Genomic DNA, 19,663 nt, shown 5'->3' on the forward strand with positions numbered 1-19,663 from the left:
GGATGGTGCCATCAGTATTAAGAGTGCTGGTTCTAAAGTCAGATTTAGAGCTTGGCCTCTTACTTGCTGTGTGACCTTGAAGAAATTACTTAAGCTCTCTGAGCTTCAGTTGGGCAACTGTAAAATGGAGAGCATAATAATACATAGGTTGTCGTGAGGACTTAAAAAGAATAATGCATGTAATAAGGTGTGTAGCATAGCCCCTGACCCACTAAGTGCTTCGGAGACGGAGCTACTGACCATCTCCCGTATACTTAAATCATCCCCCACCCATCACTGCCCTCCCAGAGTCTCCAGGATGATGCCGGCAGCTGCTTTTGGAGCCAGGATACTCCCCACCTATACCTGGCACTCCATGTTCCCCACTTATATTCACCTCTACCCCCAGCCAGTCTCCTCTTTCCAGAGGATCAGCTTTCATCTTGGCCTCTGGCCAAAGGGATCATAATCTCTCTTGCCTTCGTTTGGAATCTTAAAACCCCTACCAATCCATGGTTTGGAAACACAATGGGATTGGGGCTCCTGTCTCTAAAGAGAGCAAGCCGGGAGCAGCTGGATTGTCCTCTGTGGACTGGGGGGTTGGGCACTGTCAGGCCAGTAAGACTTTGCAGGAATGAATGGGTAGTCCTCCTTGGGGGAAACTGAGGAAGGGAACCAGGCCAGCTCTGAGCCTGCTAGGGGAATCTCAACATCTCCAAAGAAATCTCACCAGAGAGCTCACAGGAGGCAATGAGAGGAGGGATCTGGACTCCTCAGCTTCTGTAGTGGACCCCTAGAGCTACCCTCCCTACAAGATTGCCCACGAGGGAGAAGGAAATTAGGATGTTACCAGGAAGAGAATTGGATCTTGGGCAATGCTAAAAAAAAAAAAAAAAAAAAAAAAGGCCAGTTATCTATTATATATAGAACCAGGATCCAGATGACTTCCCACAAGATCAGAACAACTGACTAGATCTAACAAGAGAAAAAAAACAAGAAACAAATGCTGAGTCCTACACTGAGGATCAAGAAACCAACTGCACACAAAGAAGTAGGGAAGACCTAGTAGATCAATACAAGGAGGCGGGGAAGACCTAGTAGGTCAATATTGGGCAACAAAGGGATGTGGCTGCCAGAATCTTAATTCAGTGTGAGGCCCCCATATTAATGGAGGAGAATCTAGGAAGGGAGGTGAAAGTCCAGCTTTGTTCCTAACTGGGTTCAGTTCCAAGAGTTATACTTTATTTTTTAAAATATTTATTTATTTATTTTAGAGAGAGAGAGCAAGAGCAGGAGGGACAGAGGGAGAGGGAGAGAGAGAGAATCTCAAGCAACCTCCATGCTGAGCACGGGGCCCGACCTAAAATCACGACCCGAGTTGAAACCATGAGTTGGACACCTAACTGAATGAGCCACCCAGGTCCCCCTTCAAGAGTTATACTTTAAGTTGGACATTGTTAACCAGGGAAGAAGCCAAAAGAGGAGAGATGTCACAATGGTGAGAGCCCAGAATCCTGTCCTTTGAGGAAAGGTCAAAAAACCCTGGAGGGTTTGGCCTGGAGGGAGAAAATTCTAGAGAAATGAGAGGTGTCTTTATAATTCTGAAGGGGTTCCCACAAAGAAAACAGTAGAGCTGGTCAGATGATAAAGTGAACCGGGAAAAGCCCAATCCTTCTCCTAGAGTCCAAAAAGCCTGATTCAGCCTCTGAGCATGCTTCGACCTGCAGCATGTCAGACACAGCTGAGGGCTGGGTGTTGCTCTTCTGTGAGACCCAGAGACCCAGGCAAGTACTGGGGGGTAAGCTCAGCTCAACCTTAGGAAGAATGTCTTTCTTTTTAAAATGATATTTATCATTCCTGTCTCTGATCACAAAAGAAATACACAGTTGTGTAGAATACTGGTAAACAGAAAAGCGAAATTAGATAAAATCACATCAACCACTATTTACCTCCTAATAATTAGGAATAGGATAGATAGGTAGGTAGGTAGATAGATGATAGATAGATAGATATTAACAAAAATGGGATCACACAAATAATTATCTGAGAGGATTTAGAGAATCACCATGTAAAGATGTATGTGTTGGTATGTAAGGTTGGTATGTAAGGATGTTTATTGCAGTATTGTTTCTAGTAGAAAAAAAATAGCTGTCAGCCAGCTATATCCCCTGCAGTAGGGGAATTTGGGAGTTTGAGTAAATGACAACGCACCCACACCGTGCAGCACCGCGTGGCTACTTGGAGGAAAAGGGTGCAGGTAATACGTATGTATTACTTTCAGAATCTTTCCAACATATATTGCCTAAAGCAAAAAAAATACTCAAGTTATAGGATAATATGCATAGTATGGTCCCATTTTTGTGAAAAGAAAGACATGCACATGTATGTTTTTAATTAAAAGAAGCAACATGATGCTAACAGCAGGCACATCTGGGGAGGCCGACTTGAAGAGGCCAAGAGTAAGACAGTGAATGTGTTCCTTGAACATTTCTGTGTCACTTAACTCGGGACAATCAGCATATATCATTTTTATATCAAATGACTGAAATTTAAATAAATAAACAACAATCTATCCTGGATATTTCTCCATGGCGTTAAGGATTTTACATCATATTTAATGACCACATCTATTCCTTGTGTAGATTTCTCTTAATGTTATTGAACCCAATCGTGGACATTTAGTACATCAGGAGCTGTCCAAAGAGGAACCAAGGACATTTGAGTGTCTATCAGACCTGAAAATGTGCAGACTCATAGGTCTAACCATACCATAGGTAGGAAATTATCTGATAGATACACCTAGTGCTTGTGCACGAAGAGGTCTATGCAGGAATGGTCCCTGCTTTATTATTCCTGCTAGCAAAAGACTAGAAACAATTTACATGTCCAACCTCAGGACTGCATCAATAAAAAATTACAGGCTGACTATATGCTTCAGTTCTCAACAGCAGATACAAGAAATAAGATGGATCTGTAGAAATTTACATGGAAAATGTGCCAGGATATTTTTCACAGTGAAGAGAAAAAAGGCAAGTTACAGAACAGTATGTACAGTATGATCTCATTTCTATTTAAAACGTATATGTGACTGTGCATTGAAAAAGATCTGAAGCTACCTCTGAAACTAATTTAAAAAAGTAAAATAAAATAAAGAAAAAGATCTGAGGGATAAACAGCAAGCCGTAGGTAGGATTTCCCTATAGGTAGGTATGTGTGTATGTATCCCTATATATGTATGTATGTATGTATAAAGGAAGTGAGCTCCACGTCCCATGGGGTGTGCAAACCAGGATTGGCTGTCCCTTATTCAGGGATACTGCGGAAGGGATTTCCAAATCTCTCGGAGGTACCTCGGTTCCCCTCTTAGCCCTGAGAATCTGTGTGAGAGGGGAGTTCGGGACTGGGAGAAGAATCCACCCCTAAGGGGAAAGGGTTAAGTGGGGATGGCGTTCCTGTGGGCGGGCTCCGCGATCGGCAGCGCCGGGCTCTGTTAGCCAAGTCTGAGCATCTCGGAGGATGCGGCGCGGCGAGCGGCTGCAGGGACGCGCGCAAGGTGAACGCGGGGGCTGCCGGCGCGACGCCCAGGTGAGGAGCTGGCCCAGGGAGGGGGCGATGGCGGGGCCCAGGCAGGGAGCGTGGCCGGCAGCCCCCTTTCTGGGCACGAGTGCCAGGGCCTGCACCAGCTCCCACCCCCACCCGGGACACTGCGGGAAGGCGCGGAGCCAGCGGAGAGAAGCCAGAGGAGGAGAGGTAACCCGAGATGGACCAGCTCCCGAGGCTGCCCTGCGGCGGCCCTCACCCTGCCCCCAGGCCGGCCTCTCCCCAGTCCCTAGGGCAGAGAGATACCCCCATCCCTCACCCCACCACCCAAAAAATCTCTCCTGTAGCGGGAACCCAGGACTGGGCAGCCCCGTCCTTGTCCACAGATGCCTACATCTCGTTTGAATTGCGGGTGGTGAGCAGATGGCATATGCTTATTGAAGGCCTAATCAACTGTCTCCTCTGGAAAGCTTTTGGACCCCCTGTTCAAAATGAGCCATTGCGGGTTTCACAACGCCTCGTGTGGCCATTCGCTGGCTGTGTGACCTTGGGCGATTTGCTAAACCTCTCTGAACCTCGCTTTCTTCCCCTATGATACGGTTATACCCACACCTGCTTGGGTTTGGAGGGTTGGATGAGATGGAGGACATGCAGCTAATCTTAGCGCAGGAGCCTAACTGGGTAAGTGCTCAACACAGGAGCACTATTATTAACCAGGACATGTGTTAGTGGCCGTTCAGTCCTTCCTCCTCAGCTGGCCCCAACTCCTGACACCAACTGAGGCTTCTCTGCGGGTCCCCAGCACCTAATTTGGGCTAGGAGCAGAGCATGGGGCTCAGTGAACATTTGAGAAATGAACTAACAAGACTTTAAGGCAGAATCTAAACTCAGTTTGGGGGATGGGTTTAAGAGATCTTTGAACCCCCTGAAATTGTCCACAACCTTTGATGAACCTGGGCATTTCCTGGAGTTTTCATTGGCTTCTCAAGGTGCATGTGAACCACCAAGGATGAGGAGCCAGGGAGCTCTGGGCACACCTGCTTCCCAGAGAGAAAAGGAGCAGGGCTTCTGCTCCGAAACACACCCCGGCCTCTCTTCTCTCACGGTTGCTGTGCTCCTGCCCTCTGTCTCCTAGCCATCGGGTCCCTTCCAGCCTCCCTGGCTTAACTAGGGACTCTCGGGAAGAGGAACCTTTAGGGGATATCTACCTGGGGCCAGGCATATGCAGGGGGCTGGAGATAAGAAATAAAGATGCAGATGCAGCCCTTGAGAAGCCCTAGGCCAGTGGAGGAGACAGGAGATTACATTATGTGGCCAGAGTGATGGGAAAGGGTAGAGGGGGTGTCAGGGAAAGAAATGTCTAAGCTGAAAAGAGCCACCATCATATCTTACCTGGATTTCTGGACTGGCCTCTCTCCCCCTTTTAAAGATCTTATTTATTTATTTTCTTTGAGAGAGACAGCGCGTTTGTGCATACGAGTGGGGCAGAGGGAGAGGGAAAGAATCTCAAGCAGATTCTGTGCTAACCACGGATCCCAACGTGGGGCTTGAGCTCACGACCCTGAGATCATGACGTGAGCCGAAGCCAAGAGTCAGACGCTTAATCGACTGAGACACCCAAGAGCCCCTCTTACCAGACCTTGTTGCCCCCATGCTTAACATCTGCATTGGCTTCCTGTGATACTTAGAATAAAATCCAGGTGCCTCCCTGTGGTTTACAAAGCCCCTTGTGATCTAGCCCTACCTTCCTGATTTTATCTCCCTCTGCTACTTTCTCTTTCATTTGCTATGCTCCAGCCACACTAGCCTTTTCATTTCTTGAATTCACTCGTTCATTCTGCATCAGGGCCTTAGCACTTTCTGTTCCCTTTGCCAAATACTTTTCCACCATATCTTCAAATGGCTGGCTCCTTCTTCTCATTCAGCATCTAGCTTAAATGTTACCCCAGAGAGGCCTCCTGCTACCCACTGTGTAAAGTAGCCCCCCATCCGTCTGTCTCTTAACCCTCTTTTATTTTCTTCATAGCTCCCCTTATTTAAAACTAGTCATTGTCTGTCTCTTACCCTAGAATGCCAGCTCCCTGAGGGCAGGAATCTTGTCGGTCTGTTCACGGCTTTATCCCCAGGGCCTGGCACAGAGTATGCGTTCAAATTATTTGTTGAAATAGTGAAGGGGGCTGGTGGGAAAGAAAGCTTTCTGGACAAAGGGAAAAGTAAAAGGGCTCTAATGCTTATTAAACCCCTATTATGGGCCTGGCCTATAATGTGTTTTGTTAGGTAAGTTTTGTAAGAGCTCCTTTGAGTTAGGTACCCATTTTACTGATGGAAAAAAACCACAATTTGGAGAGGTGAAGTAACTCACCCAGGAAATGGCGAAGCTGGGATTCAAACCCAGATCGCTCTGTCCCTCTCCCTCTCCACCTCTCTGATATTTGAGCCAGGCCTTTGAGAATAGGATTTCAGAGGGCATCTGGGTGGCTCAGTAGGTTAAGCATCCCAGAGTCCTGGGATCCAGCCCCACATCGGGGTCTCTGCTCAGTGGAGAGTCTGCTTTTCCCTCTGCCCCACCCCCTGCTTGTGCTCTCTCGCTCTCTCTGTCAAATAATAAAATAAAATCATTAAAAAAATAGGATTTCAGCCAGTGAAGGAGAAGAGAAAGGGCATTCCAGGCTGAGGGAACAGCAGGAGCAAAGGATTGGGGCATTGAACAGCCCAGTGGGTATTGAAGGATAGGTGAGCAGCCTGGTGTGGCCTTGGAAGGCTAGGAGAGGAACTTATATTCTTTCCTGAGGGTGATGGGGAGCCATTGAAGGTTTTGAAGTAGGGCAAGTGGCATGACCAGAGATGCAGTTTTAAAAGGTCACTCTGGGCAGCATGAAGAGGTTGAACAGGAAGGGGCTGCGGGAAGGGGAGTTTCTCGTGTCTCTCTTCTTTCTTTCCCACCATCCCTCTTGGGGCAGCTGTGGGCACTCCCAGTGTTCACACGTCATCCCCCTTCTCCTTGTTTCAGGCTCATCCAGAGAGGACTGGACGTTGAGTGTTCTGGGCCCAGGCATCAGAGTGGACCATGGCTCCTAGCCCGTGGGGCCGTGTCCGTGGCCCCCTGCTGCTGTGCCTGCTGCTGTCCCAGGGGGCTGGCCCTGCTCTGGGCCAGGGCCTTCCCAAGCCACTTGAGGACTCGGAACCACATCTGATCCCAGGAGACCACCCCCAGGGCCCTATGGGCACAGAGCCCCAGGCCCGCGACTTCCTCTGGGAGAAGTCCAGGGATGAGAGCCCCTGGAACTCCAATGTTCCCCAGGCCCCTGCCGAGAAAGTACCCGAGGAGCCCGCAGACTCTCCCCTTGGCCCAGCCCTGCATGGACCTAAAGCATCCCACAGGACTCAGAGAGGAGGACTCCCAGTAACTGATGACCTCCAGATGGCTCGAGGGTCAAGTTCTCATGGCTGGACAGGACCTCCTGACTCACAGGAGCCTATAGAGCAAGAAGCACCAGCCCCCCATCCAGTAGGCCTCCCCCATCTCACTTTCATCCCCATAACTCCCAGACTCCAACTTAGGATAGCCACAGTTCCTCCCTCCCCAGGGCCAGAGGAGCCTGGAGGCCAAGTGGAGCAACGACCACCTAGAGATGAGGGTCTGGTGGACAAAGCCATGATCAGAGTCTCAGAGATATCCCCCTTAGAGCACCAGGGCCCTCCTCACACTCTTGCTCCCCACTTGGGAACTACCAGGAGGCCAGTGCTGGAAGAACAGGGTGGGGGTGAGGACTTCCAGGAGGCAGCTCGAGGCCCCCTCTTCACCCAACAGGATCCAGCGGTCCCTCATGTTGGCTTGGTATCCCCAGCTGAGGTGGCATCCTCTCAGGAGCCTCGGTCCCAGCCACACCTGGTATTGACCAAAAGCCTTCCTCCTGCTGAGGAGCTGCCAGTTGAGCTCCCCAAGAAGACTGGAGGTGAAGAGACCTGGGAAGTCAGTCTTCCAAGCCCCTCGCCCAAACAGGCTGATCTTCCTGATGTTAGGGACTCACCAAGACCCCAGCCCTCAGGTCCCCCTGCCACAGAGACACCTGATGGGTCTAAGCCAGGTGGGTATCAACGTGAGGGTGCTGAGCAGTGCTGGGAGGGGGCAGTGTTACAGGGTAACTGGATGCCCCAGTTTCTGTGTGACCTCTGGTCCATCTGGGTACCATTTTCCTCATTCTGGCAAATGAGGGTGATTGTGCCTCCCTTTTGGGGGATTAGACCTTGGGGACTGCTGGAAGGTCAGGCAAAGTGATGACTGCTTTTGTTATTTCAGAAATAGCAGCAATGAATGGAGCAGACCCCATCTCCCCCCAGCGGGTGAGAGGAGCATTGGAGACCCCAGGTACCCCCAAGTCCCTCATCCCTGGCCCCTTGGACCCTGGCCCAGCTACAAATCGAACAGAGAGCCCTGTGGGGGCCCTGCAGCCAGGTGAGGGCATGGCTAGGGGTTTGGGAGACAGTGGGTACTCTAATAACTAAAAACCTGTGTGGGGTTTATGGAGGGAGTGAATGGGGACAAACACCTGCTTAAAGGAACTGGCCAGGACTTCCTTCAGAAAACTCAGGATAAATAAACTAATGCTCACTGGGTACTCTGGGACAAGTCATTTGCCCTTTGGGGGCTAGAATATTCTTAAATGTGACTTGGATGTATTTAGTGCAGTTTCTCTAACCCCTGCAAATCAGTGGAGGAGATTTTTTAAAATTCCAATACCCAGGCCCCATCGCAAGGAATTCTGATTCACTTGGTCTCCAGGTGATTCTAATGGGCAGCCAATGCTGAGAACTGCTGGTACATTATTAGTACAAGCCGTAGGTCACATCGTTTAACATTACTGGGTGTTGGGCACTATGCTAAACACTTAATCCTCCCCACAACCCAATGAGGTAGGCGCTATTACCATCCCCATTTTATAGATGTGCTTAGAAAAGTTAAATAACTTGTCCACCATACTAGAGAGTGTGAAAAATCAAAAGCACTTTTCAAAGGGCTATTTTGATATTGTTATTGCAGATGAAGCCGAGGAGTGGCCGGGGCGTCCCCAAAGCCATCCCCCAGCACCCCCAGTCCAGGCCCCCTCGACGTCACGCCGGGGCCTCATTCGGGTCACCACGCAGCGCGCCCTGGGCCAGCCACCCCCTCCGGAGCCCTCAGCCAGCTCCGTGGCATCAGCCCCAGCCACCAGTCCCCCGGCCAATGCCACCGCACCCCCTCTGCGCTGGGGTCCCCTGCGGCGGGTGCTGAGCTTTTCCTGGGAGCTGCACGTCTATGGGGTGGGGGTGCTCTTCCTGTTGCCCGCATTGTTGGCACTGGCCTCCCTGGCAGCCGCCCCTGCGGGGCCGCGGCTGGCTCTGGTGGCGGCCGTGCTGGTGCTCCTAGCATCTGGGCTTCGATCTGCCTACATGCTCGCCGACCCGTACGGCTCTCAGGCACGGCTGGGCTTACGCGCCGGCCTGGTACTCTACAACCTGCCCTTCCCCTTGCTGCTCACTGCGCTGGCGGCCCTGACCCTGCTCGGGCTGGGCGCGGGGCTGCCACAGCAGCTGCAGAACCCGCTCCTGCTGGGAGCGTTGGCGTTGGTGCACGGCGTGGGGTTGCTGACTACTGACCTGCTGTCGGTGAGTCCTGCGCTCAACCTCCTGGCTCAGGGCTTGTCGTGCGCCTGGGGCGCGACCGTGTCTCTGGGCACGCTCTGCCTTTGCCGTCGCCGCCTGCTGGACGGGCCTCGGGGCTGGGATGCCAGCCCGGGCCCGCGGCTGCTGGCCGTGGCGGGCGCGCTGGGGCTGCTGGCCAGTGGCTTGCAGCTGGCGGCTGCGCTCTGGCTATACCCGGGCCCAGGCCGGGTGGGTCGCTTTTCGTGGGCCTGGTGGGGCGTCCACTTCTGGCTGCGCCTGCTGGAGCTGACATGGGCCCTCACCCTGGCGCTGGCCGCTGTGGCCGCCGTGCGGCCCCGGCCGCCCACGGAGCACGCTTGCTGGGCGAAGTTGCTCCGCCTGGCGTGCCCCACGCCCTCGGGCAAGAGTGAGGTGCCTGAGCGACCCAACAACTGCTATGCGGGGCCCAGTGGCGTCGGCGCAGGCGGCTTGGACATCAGCAAGAGCCTCCTCCGCAACCCCGCGGAGGGTGGGCCGCCTGCCACGCCCAGTTCAGGCGCCTGGGGCTCGGCTGCGTCTTTGGGTCGCGGCCCCCAGGGTGGCCCGGGACTGTCCTGCAACAGCGTGGGGCCGGCGCCGTCGATGAGCGAGCTGGACCTGCGGCCGCCATCACCCATCAACCTGAGCCGCAGCATCGACGCCGCGCTCTTCCGAGAGCACTTGGTGCGAGACAGCGTATTCCGGCGCTGCGGCCTGCGCGGTCTGGCCTCCCCGCCGCCTGGGGGCGCGCTGCGGCCGCGGCGGGGCAGCCACCCCGACGCCGAGCTCGACGGCGCCGGCTCTTCGCTCCTGCGAGGCCGTTGCCACTCTCTCAGCGACGTGCGCGTGCGCGGCCCGGTCCCGCCACACGTCGCCGAACACCCTGGCCGGGCGGCTTCTCGCAGCTCCATGGACAGCTTTTCCCGGGGCTCGCTCAAGATCAGCTGGAACCCGTGGCGTCACGGGCTGTCATCGGTGGACAGTCTGCCCCTGGATGAGCTGCCCAGCACGGTGCAGCTACTGCCTGCCCCAGCCCCTGCCCCGCCCCCCGCCCGGCCCGGGGAACCTCAGAGCGAGGTCCAGCCTCGCTGCAAGCCCGGGGACTCCCGCAGCGCCTCCAGTGACACCATTGAGCTCTGAGGGGTCCAGGAATGCAGGACCAGGGCCCCACCCTCGATGGCCATATGGCGTGGCCCATTGGGACAGAGGAACATTTCAAAAACTGGCATTCCCGGGCTTCCACCTGACAGCCACCCCTGGAAACAGCCGGGCATGAACCTACCCCCGTTCTTTTGTTTGTTTTTTTTAATCTTTTTTTTTTTTTTTTCCAGCGGGTATTTTGCACAGAGGCTGTGACTTATGCGGAATACAGGGTGGACGTGCATGGATTTGGGTGTGGGATATGGGGTCCATGAACCCCCAGACACCCCTCCAGGCTCCCCAGTGTGGAGAGATGAGGCTTGCTTGTCCAGAATGACCTTCCTCTTTGTGCCAAAGAAATAAACCCTTAGGAGTTGGCTCATGCCTCCCTCTGGCCATGCCAGGATCCTGTTCAGAGAAGAGGTAGCAGTCCCCACCCTCCAGCAGTCCCAAGTCCTGTCTGTGTATGTTGGGGAGGGGATGACTTAAAAAGGAAAGCTACACCACAAGTGTAGCTGCCGTCTGTCACCTTACAAGGCTATTCCAGTACCTTTGGCCATACGCTGTGCTGACCCTGGGAGGCTTTTGGAGTAACGGCTACCAATATTTCATAGCACATCTGTCTGTCGTGCACTGTCTTCAGCTCTTCACATCCATCATCTTACTTCTCATATTAAGCCTGAGTCGAAAGCATTACCATGCCCGTTTTATAGATGGGAAGAGTGAAGTTCAGAGACAAAAGTCATTTGTCCAGGGTCTTTTGGCAAATGATAGCTGGCACTGAACCCAGGAAGTCCCACTCCAAAGCCTGGTTCCTCCATCCCCCTTCTAACACTACTTTAGGCCAAGCCTCTCTGTCCTCCCTCTACTGCTCATCCGTCAGGATAGCCCTCAATTTCCCAGGGTTTTCAAAAGTTTCCCCAAGGGCAGGGGCTCTCAGTAGCTCAGGCCCACCCATGGGGAGTAGGAGGCAGGCAGTGAGACTGAAGCGCCTCTCTTTTCCAAGACCTTTATTTCCTGAGATGAATAAATAACCAGTGGCTGAGGGGCAGGGCGTGAGTACGGGACAGGAGCTTGTGGCATGCTGCTGGCAGGAGGGGCTGTGACGGGCCCGCCCCTGGAGGGAACCCCCCTCATCCTGGGCAGGGGCCAAAGCCCATCAGCAGCCATCGCAAGGAGATACTTTTTAAAAATTCACACATGTTGTGAAGCCCGCCCACTTCCCCCAGGCCAGGATCTCATGGCATCCATATTTAGAGCTACTTTTTCACCCCAAGGGCCTCACCTGCCCAGGCCTGGTGGGTAGGGGGTGCTTACCCCGCTCAAATATAAAGCAAGCTGCCTCAAGTGTCCAGGCGGGAGAGAGGCCTGACCTCTGGGGACAGCCTGGATCGGAGGAGATCCTGCAGGTGTGGCAGGGATTATCTGCCCTTGATGAAGCCCTCCAGCACACGGTCACTGCGCTCCGACAACCAGTAGCCAGTCATGGCCGCCACAGCCCCAATGAAGATGGCGGTGAAGACCAAGTCGCCCTTGGCAGCCAGTGTGGCCAGCGCACAGATGATGACCCCAAAGAACATCTGCTGCAGCACCACCAGCTCGTCCTCTGTCATCTCCGAGAAGAAGCCTGCTGACTCTGTGAAGAACAAGAGAAGCACCTGTTACTCCTCTCCTATTCCTGGAGCTTCCCACATACCTCATCACTGCTGCCACATACCTGCCCGCCTGGCGCACGATGTCATTCACTGCTGAGAACAACTCCAACAGGGGCAGTCATCCCTATCTCACTAAGTGGGACACTGAGGCTCAGAAAAGGAAAGAGGTTTGCCCAAGGCCATGTGGTGGGCAAGTCAGGACAGAGCATGTGTACTAGGCCCAGCTCCAGAGCCAGACTGCCTGGCTTGGGACTCCCAGCTCTGCGACCTGCTTGTCATGTGGCCCTGGGCAAGTTATTTCATCTCTCTGCATCCTAGTTTCCGCTGTGTAAAATGAGGATGAGAATAACGCTAACAACACTGGATTTGTTTTAGAAGTGAAGGACGTTAATACATGCAACATGCTTGGAATAGCATCTGACACACGGTGAGAGCTGTGCAAGTGGTACCTATTGTCATCACTGTGATTGTCCTTCATCTCATCACACCTACGGCCTGCGACTGCTCTCAGCAGCCCAGGGCAAGGACTGGTCCCACTGGACAGATAAGAATGGAGGTAGGGAGATTTGACACCAAGTGGGATTTTCTTTCTACCTTGGGAGGTGTGAGGTGGCTAAAAGTCAGCCTGGAGATAAGATGTAGGGTTTGGGTCTCAGTGCAGCCTCTCCGGGGCGGCGTGGCCGTGGGGATCGGGCAGGGCCTGTGGTTGCCTGGAGAAGGGGCTTGCCTGCCTGCCCCCTGGATGAGCACCTCCCCTCCTAAGGCTTCTGGGGGCCACTCGGGGGCTCACCTGGGATCTGCTCCTTCACACAGACGCCCTCGATCTCTTTGTAGCCCTCGGCACAGACACAGCGATAGCTGCCCTCGGTGTTCTCGCACTGCTGGTTCTCTCCTGGACACACCTTTGTCTCACATTCGTCTACATCTGGAGGGAGGGTGAGGCGGGGTCAGGCCCCCACTGCCAGGGTCCCACACACAGCAGCCCTGACTCCCATCTCGCTCACATCCAGACACTCCAGACAACATTCCACCCTTCCTTCCCCTGCCCGGTCCATATGCCCCCAGCCATTCTCAGTTCGTGGTGGGCAAGGCACTGCCTGGTGTCTGTGCCCCACTGGCAGGAGACTCACCGAGACACTTGGAGCCCACCTGCTGGTAGCCAGGGCTACACTTCTTACAGCGGCCTGGCCCTGCCCCCATGCAGCCCAGGCAGGCCTTGGAACAGTCTGGAGAAGGAAGAGGAGAGAAAAGGCTGAGAGCTGCCCTTGGGCCCAGTGTGGATTATGGAGGGGGAAGCCCTAGACCAGAAGAGGTCGGCAGTGGGAGGGGAGGGGATGGGTCGGTGCCTGAGAAGGGAGAAATTCAGGGGGAAAGGCATGGAGCAGCTCCTCCTACCCTCCCCACACCCCTCCCCTACAGGATTGGCACTTACCTCGGCACTCATAGGAGCCCTCCGTGTTCACACAGAACTGGTCGGCTCCACAGCTGGCTCGCTCTGTGCCACACTCGTCAATGTCTGCAGAGAGGCCAGCAAGGTGGGAATTTCAGTCCCTACTGCAATGGCAGGGAAGCTGAGGCAGCGTTGTCGGGGAGTGGACCCGCCCACACTCAGACGGTGGGCCCGAGAGCGTGGGCTGTGCGGATGCACGGATGCCACTGGGCTTCGGGCCGCCCAGCCAGAGACTGCGTTTTCCAATCTGCCTCAAAGCTAAGTGTGGCCTGAACCTGAGTTCTGGCCAACAGGATGTAAACAGAAGTGATGTGCTCCACTTTTAGCTCGGCCTTAAAACTACAGAATTGGACTCCTCCATGCACTTTCTTCCCTTTCTCACTTCCTGAGTGTCAGGTCTGGGAACATGGGGGTACCTGTAACCCAACCTCGAACAACAGAAACATCCCCAGGGGATGACCACACAGTAAGACAGGAAGTACTAGGTCCCTGAATGATTGTAACAAGCAGAACTTCCCTGCCAACCTGGACCACTTGTTTCGAGACTGTGATAGGAGATAAAAATAAACCTCTATATTCTTTAAGCCACAGTCTTTGGTGATCTTTTTGTTATAGCAACTTAGCCTTTACTCTCGTCTATATAAATAGCAGGACAGAGACCAAACCAAGTCTTGAACCCAGGCTTCCTGATCCCAAGTTAAGTATCTTCATTTTCCTGGCTAATCCTTTCCTCAATTTTCAAGACTCGGCCGAAGTGGTACCTCCTCCAAGAAGCCTTTCCTGATTCCCCACCACCACAGAGCTGGCTCAGGGACATCTCTAACTGCACAAAGATGAGTCTGTACTCTAACTGCCTGCCTTTCCAACCAAGTTGAGATCTCCATGAAGATGGGGACTGTGGTGGTCTAGCCCAGAGATGTGTGTGTTGATGGGGACCACCTCCCCACACCTAGGGCCGGGCCTCACTCACCTACACACTTGAGGTGATGCAGGGCCCAGCCCTTCTTGCACTGTAAACAGTTTGATTCCTCAGGTCCAGAGCAGCGGGCACAGGGGCCAAAACAAGCTGGGGGCAACGGGGAAAGTGTGAGGATGCGCAGACAGGCACCCCATCTGCTCCTGCCCAGCCCCGCACCTCTTGGCTACCTACCCGAACATACCAGATGGCTGGCGTTGCGCTCGGCCTCAAAGTAGCCGAGGCCACACTGGCCACAGGCCTCGCCCCCGTAGCCGGCTTGGCAGTCACAGTGCCCGCTGCCCCCTCGCGTCCCTTCCCCTTCACACTGCCCGTAGCCACCGCAGGGCTTCTCTGCGCCCCCAGGACAGGCTGTGGGCAGACACCAAACCAGGTAACATCACAAATACAATCGTGAATACAGAGAATATTCCCCCATATCATTAAACATTTTTGGGGAGGAAACTTAATTTTCATGGCATCATAATACTTTGTGTGGCACGTTGTTAACCAATACCCTCCTGTGGAACAGATTATTTACAGATCTTTCCTTTTAGAAAGACTGAATTAATCATCTTTGTCACTAACTCCCTTTTTTGTTTGTTTTCAATTTATTTATTTTTTATTCTTTGTGTCACTAAGTGTTTATCTGAAGCTTCCAGAGAGATTTTTCTAAAAGGGGCTGGTAGTAGGTACAGCTCCTCCCTCAGGACTGTGTGTAGAAAAAGGTGACAATGGGGGCTTCAGAGCAGCACCTGCCTGTCCCCAGGGAGGTCACCTTAGTCCAGGGGATGGGCCTGATCTGATCCAGGCATGGGAAATGGGGGTGGGGGTGGGGGCATTTCTCACAGGCATGATAAAAACCCCAGTCCCATCTGACTGTCTAGCCCTCTTATCTTTTTTTCACAGCCATTCCCCCCTGATTTGCTCATCTCAACAGCCCTGTGAAGCAGGTAACTAACGTCCAGAGAAATTATCTGAGCAACCTGGGCTCACACAGCCAGCTATGGGACAGAGCCAGGATTGGATCCCTGGCTTTGGCAGTCCCCTCTCATACCCCGAGAGGAGCTTGAAAACTCACGAAGGCAGGAGGGCCCGAAGGTGCCTGAGGGGCAGCAGAGCTTCAGGGAATCTGAGCAGAGCCACTGGAAGAGGTCTGGGGCTTCCTGCTGCCTGAAGGGGGTGAGGGTGGGGTGGGGATGACAGTAAGGGGGGCTGAGACCGTGCCAGAGTTGCTGCCCAGCCCCCAGCCTCCCAAAGAATCTGTGATACAACCCACCTTGGATAGAAGACCCATAAGGCTACCTGACCAACACCCTCTCCCCATTGGCAGAGGAGTAAACTGAAGCTCAGAGTGAGAACCTGGATCCCCCCACCAAGTCCTTAGCAGATCTAGGTTTGGAAGAAGGAGCCAAACCAGGACACAGACCCAAGCATGCAACCCCCTCCTTTACCATCAGGCCCTGCCTGTGGCCCCCTCCCTGGGAAGCCCCCCAGCAACTCACTTGTGAAACCACCAGCTCTCCACCAGTTCCTCACTCAGCTCCAGCAGGCGGTGGCACTCAAAGTCCGACTTGCTGCACACGCTCTCGAGCACCTCTACCAGGCGGGTCTCGCTGACCAGACAGGTTGGGGTGATAGGACTATGTTCTACCCCATCCACCACCCTCCTTTAGGGTCTCCTCTCCCACCCCCCTCATGCCATGACATCAAAGGGAAGGCGAGAGGGCGTACTGATTTGGGGAGTCAGATACTGGGTTTGAATCTAGTTGAGTGACCTTGGGCAAGTCACTTAACCTCTCCTGAACCTCTGTTTTCTCATCTGTAAAATGGAGACAATATCTGCCCTGCGGATTTGTTGTAGGATACGTCAGTTCCTGCATTTGCACAATGGAATATAATACCCTTGCTGGGTATATGTGATTAAAAATACATCACATAACAAGTGTTGGCAAGGATGTGGAGAAATTAGAACCCTCCTACGTTGAAGATGGGAAAGAAAAATGGTGCAGCCACTGTGGAAAACAGTTTGGCTTCCTCAGTAGGTTACACATGGGATTACCATATGAATCAGTAATTCCACTCCTGGTTATATACCCCAAGGAATGGAAAACAGGTGTTCTAACAAAAACTTGTACACAAACATTTGTAGCAATACTATATACAATAGCCAAAAGGTAGAAACAACCCACATGTTCATCAACTAAAAAACGAATAAGCAAAATGTGGTAAACCCATACAATGAAATATTATTAAGCTTTCAAAAGGAATGAACTACTGACATATGTTCTGTTATGGACGAACCTTGAAAACAATACACTAAGTGAAAGAAGCCAGACACATGTAGATTCCAATGGAATCAGCAAATCCACAGACACAGACAGCAGAGTAATGGTTGCCAGGGGCTGGGGGAAGGGGAGAATGGGGAGTGACTGCTTAATAGGTAAGAAGTTCCTTTGTGGGGTGATTAAAAATGGTCTGGAATGAGACAGTGGTAAAGGTTGCAAAACACTGTAAATGTACTAAATGTCTCCAGTGGTAAATTTTACGTTATATATATTTTACTACGATAAATTTTTTAAAAATACATATATACATACACACATATATTACGTATTTAAAGGGTCTGGCATGTGCCTGGCATATAGGAGGAGAGGACTTAAAAACCAAACAAACAAAAAACAGGAGCCATTATACAGCTAGATGTGCCCTTCGGGTTATCCTTGGCCATTCCCCTCATTCCTAAATGAGGAAACTGAGGTCCATTAAGGGAAAGGAAAATGACCAATGTTACATAACAACAAAATCTTTTGTATCTAGTGGGCATCACAGTTTAATCCTTACCACAATCCTATGAAATAGGCAAAGCAAGTATTAATATCCCCATTTTACTGATGAGAAAACTGAGGCTCAGAGAGGTTAAGTGACCTTCCCAAGGGTACACAGGGTCAGAACTGACAACCAGGTCTGTCTAACTCCAAATCTTGCTGATTCCTTCTTAACTTGACTTTGAAGAGCAGGAGGGCCTAGGACTTAGGCCTTTCATCTCATGGTCTCATCTCATCCCATGGCTTTATGCTAATGACTCCCAAACTCGCGTTTCTAGCTCCTACTTTTCCCCTGAACCTCCGACACCTAAATTTAACTCTACTAGGCTGTATAATGGACATCACAGCCCAGTATGTTCAAGAACACCTAATCCCACCCCCCGCCAAATCCTCTCCTGCCTCACCTTCACCCATACCAGAAAACATTGCTCAGGCCCAAAACCTAGTAAGTACTTGTTATTCTTTTTCTCTCCTACCCCATAATGATTCCATCATCAAGTCCTATCAGTCCAGCTGCAAAATATACCTCGTATCTGACCCGTTCTCACCATGCCCACCACTAGACACCACACTAGCTCCCAAACGGTCTCCCTGCTTCCTCCATTCCAGCCCCTATAGCCATTTTGCTATATCGCAGTGAGTGATCTTTTAAAGGTAAAAATAAGACCACATCACTTCTCTGCTCCAAACCTTCCAATGGCTTCCCATTACACTCAGAACGAAATCTAAACACTGTTCTGTGACCTTCCAGGCACTCTGGCTTCATGTTCTACCACTCTCGTCTACTCAGTCCCAGCCAGCCTCTTCTCAAATACACCAAGCTCAGTCCCGCTCTGTCCAAATCCCTTCCCTGTCACATAGCTTGCTTCTTCACTTCAGGTTTCTGTTCAAACGTCACACCTTGAACTCCACGCCCCCCCCACCATTCTGTAGTCTACCCTGCTTTCCTGTTCTTCACTTGGTATGACATTATTTATTTACTTATTCACTGTCTTCTCAACTAGAATGTAAGCGCCGTGAAGATGGGGTTTTGCTTGCCTTATTTACTGCTGTACTATAGATGCTCAGTGATACTTGAGAGTCTCTAGGCTCCCACCAGTAGAGCGGAGATTGGGAGGTGAGGTATACAAACCCACCTCTCCAGCCCCTTACCTGTCTTTGTATTTGGACAATTTCTCCTCCTCCCAGGCAGTATTTCCACCTCCGAAGTTGTCCCGGATTGTTCTCTCCAGGCCCTGGAAATGGAGAACATGAGTAATAGCTAAGTACAGTGCCTGGCACATTCTAGCACTTCAGTATTTCACTGACCAGGGGACTGAGGCACAGAGAGGCAACCTGCCCAAGGTCATACAACTAGTAAGCAACCAAGCTGGTACTTGACTCATGCAGACTTGCATTCCACAACTCCTCTCAAACCCCTGTGCTATCATGGTTCAGCCATCTCCCACAAGGCTGCTGGTGCACCCACCTTGTTGAAGCTGTCGACCAGTCCCCGGCAGGTATGACATGGGTGCAGCTCAGTTGGCGGAGAAGACTGGGGAGGCGGAGAGGATTGGAGCCAGACGGGGCCTGGGAGGCTAAGGAAGAGACTCAAGCCCCAGAGCAGAGGTGGGACCAGGCCCCTCCGGGGCAGTGAGGCCATCTTTTCCCAGGCTGGGAACCTGTAAAGGGAATGGGAATGACTCACTGGAGGAGCCAGGTGAGAAAGAAGAGGGTTGGTTCGGGGGTGCCGCGGGTCTGGGAGCCCAGATGTGTGTTATTATAAGGAGGCTAGACTTGGGGGGACAGCCGGGGGAGGGGAAGTGGTGAGGAAGGAGCCTGTTCTGCAATTCCAAGACGGGAATAAGTTATCCTCCTCACCGTGGGAGAGGTGGCCTGAATTCTTAGCAAGGAAGAAGTCAACTCATTGTTTTAAAGTCTGAATATGGGTTATTAGGGCCAGGATCAGCGGAATTTGGGAGAATGGGTCAGAGTCCAAGCATTAGCGGAGTAGAGGCCGGATGGGCGGTCTCGGGGGGAGGAGTCCGGAAAGGAACCCGGGTCTAGAGGGGAGGAGCCCGGATCCGGATATGAAGAGAAGGGGGTGAGGCTCACGGCCGGCAGGCTGCAAAAGCGCGGCCGCTAGCAGGCAGGGGAGGATCCAGACCCGCGTAGGCTGCGTGGGAGGAAGAGACGACCCACCCAGCCCGCTGGCGCCGACCGCTCAGTCTCCCCAACGCCGCAGCAGCCGCTGCCTGCGTAAGACGTGCCGCCTCGGGCGGCTCCGCAGCCTGGGGGGCGGGGCCCGCCCCCCAGCCAATGGTGGCAGTCCATGTGCCATTGCGTCACCTCACGTCAGCCACCCGCCGGCGGTGCCGGGCTGCACCTGTCCGGGTGTTAAAGGGCCGCGGGCGTCGTGCTAGGCCTGCGACGCGGTCACAGACACATGCGGGAGACACGGGTAGAAAAATAGCGT

The 19,663-nt window shown here is 52.8% G+C and overlaps 2 protein-coding genes across 4 annotated transcripts; one reads left to right on the top strand and one right to left on the bottom strand.

Moving 5' to 3' along the window:
- The first annotated feature begins 6,586 nt into the window (after window positions 1-6,586).
- PRRT3 (proline rich transmembrane protein 3) lies at window positions 6,587-10,320 on the top strand. Its single transcript, XM_021695161.1, has 3 exons — window positions 6,587-7,607; window positions 7,820-7,975; window positions 8,561-10,320. Exons 1-3 carry the CDS (start codon window positions 6,587-6,589, stop codon window positions 10,318-10,320), a joined length of 2,937 nt encoding a protein of 978 aa, XP_021550836.1.
- A 997-nt stretch (window positions 10,321-11,317) lies between these two features.
- On the bottom strand, window positions 11,318-19,217 carry CRELD1 (cysteine rich with EGF like domains 1). 3 transcript variants are annotated; one of them, XM_021694974.1, is made up of 11 exons: window positions 19,069-19,217; window positions 18,677-18,869; window positions 18,361-18,443; window positions 15,886-15,996; window positions 15,462-15,553; window positions 14,576-14,752; window positions 14,396-14,491; window positions 13,408-13,491; window positions 13,106-13,201; window positions 12,766-12,900; window positions 11,318-11,956 (listed from the first exon to the last, which is right to left on the bottom strand). In XM_021694974.1, the coding sequence occupies exons 2-11, from the start codon at window positions 18,848-18,850 to the stop codon at window positions 11,742-11,744; spliced, it is 1,263 nt and encodes a 420-aa protein (XP_021550649.1). In that variant the 5' UTR covers window positions 18,851-18,869; window positions 19,069-19,217; the 3' UTR covers window positions 11,318-11,741. The 3 variants fall into 3 exon arrangements, with proteins under 3 accessions (XP_021550649.1, XP_021550650.1, XP_021550651.1); XM_021694975.1 differs by lacking the exon at window positions 19,069-19,217 and having other exon boundaries at window positions 18,361-18,372; window positions 18,404-18,443; window positions 18,677-18,779; XM_021694976.1 differs by lacking the exon at window positions 14,576-14,752.
- Window positions 19,218-19,663: the final 446 nt, after the last annotated feature.

The sequence above is a fragment of the Neomonachus schauinslandi genome, chromosome 1 (genome assembly GCF_002201575.2).
Source record: "Neomonachus schauinslandi chromosome 1, ASM220157v2, whole genome shotgun sequence".
NCBI classification, from domain to species: domain Eukaryota; kingdom Metazoa; phylum Chordata; class Mammalia; order Carnivora; family Phocidae; genus Neomonachus; species Neomonachus schauinslandi.

Coding starts and splice junctions, on each gene's coding strand:
- PRRT3 (XM_021695161.1), top strand. CDS start 6,587: ATGGCTCCTAGCCCGTGGGGCCGTGTCCGTGGCCCCCTGCTGCTGTGC. Junction 7,608..7,819: donor ACCTGATGGGTCTAAGCCAG/GTGGGTATCAAC, acceptor TTGTTATTTCAG/AAATAGCAGCAATGAATGGA. Junction 7,976..8,560: donor TGTGGGGGCCCTGCAGCCAG/GTGAGGGCATGG, acceptor TTGTTATTGCAG/ATGAAGCCGAGGAGTGGCCG.
- CRELD1 (XM_021694974.1), bottom strand. CDS start 18,850: ATGGCCTCACTGCCCCGGAGGGGCCTGGTCCCACCTCTGCTCTGGGGC. Junction 14,492..14,575: donor CAGCCATCTGGTATGTTCGG/GTAGGTAGCCAA, acceptor CGTTGCCCCCAG/CTTGTTTTGGCCCCTGTGCC. Junction 12,901..13,105: donor GGTGGGCTCCAAGTGTCTCG/GTGAGTCTCCTG, acceptor CCCTCCCTCCAG/ATGTAGACGAATGTGAGACA.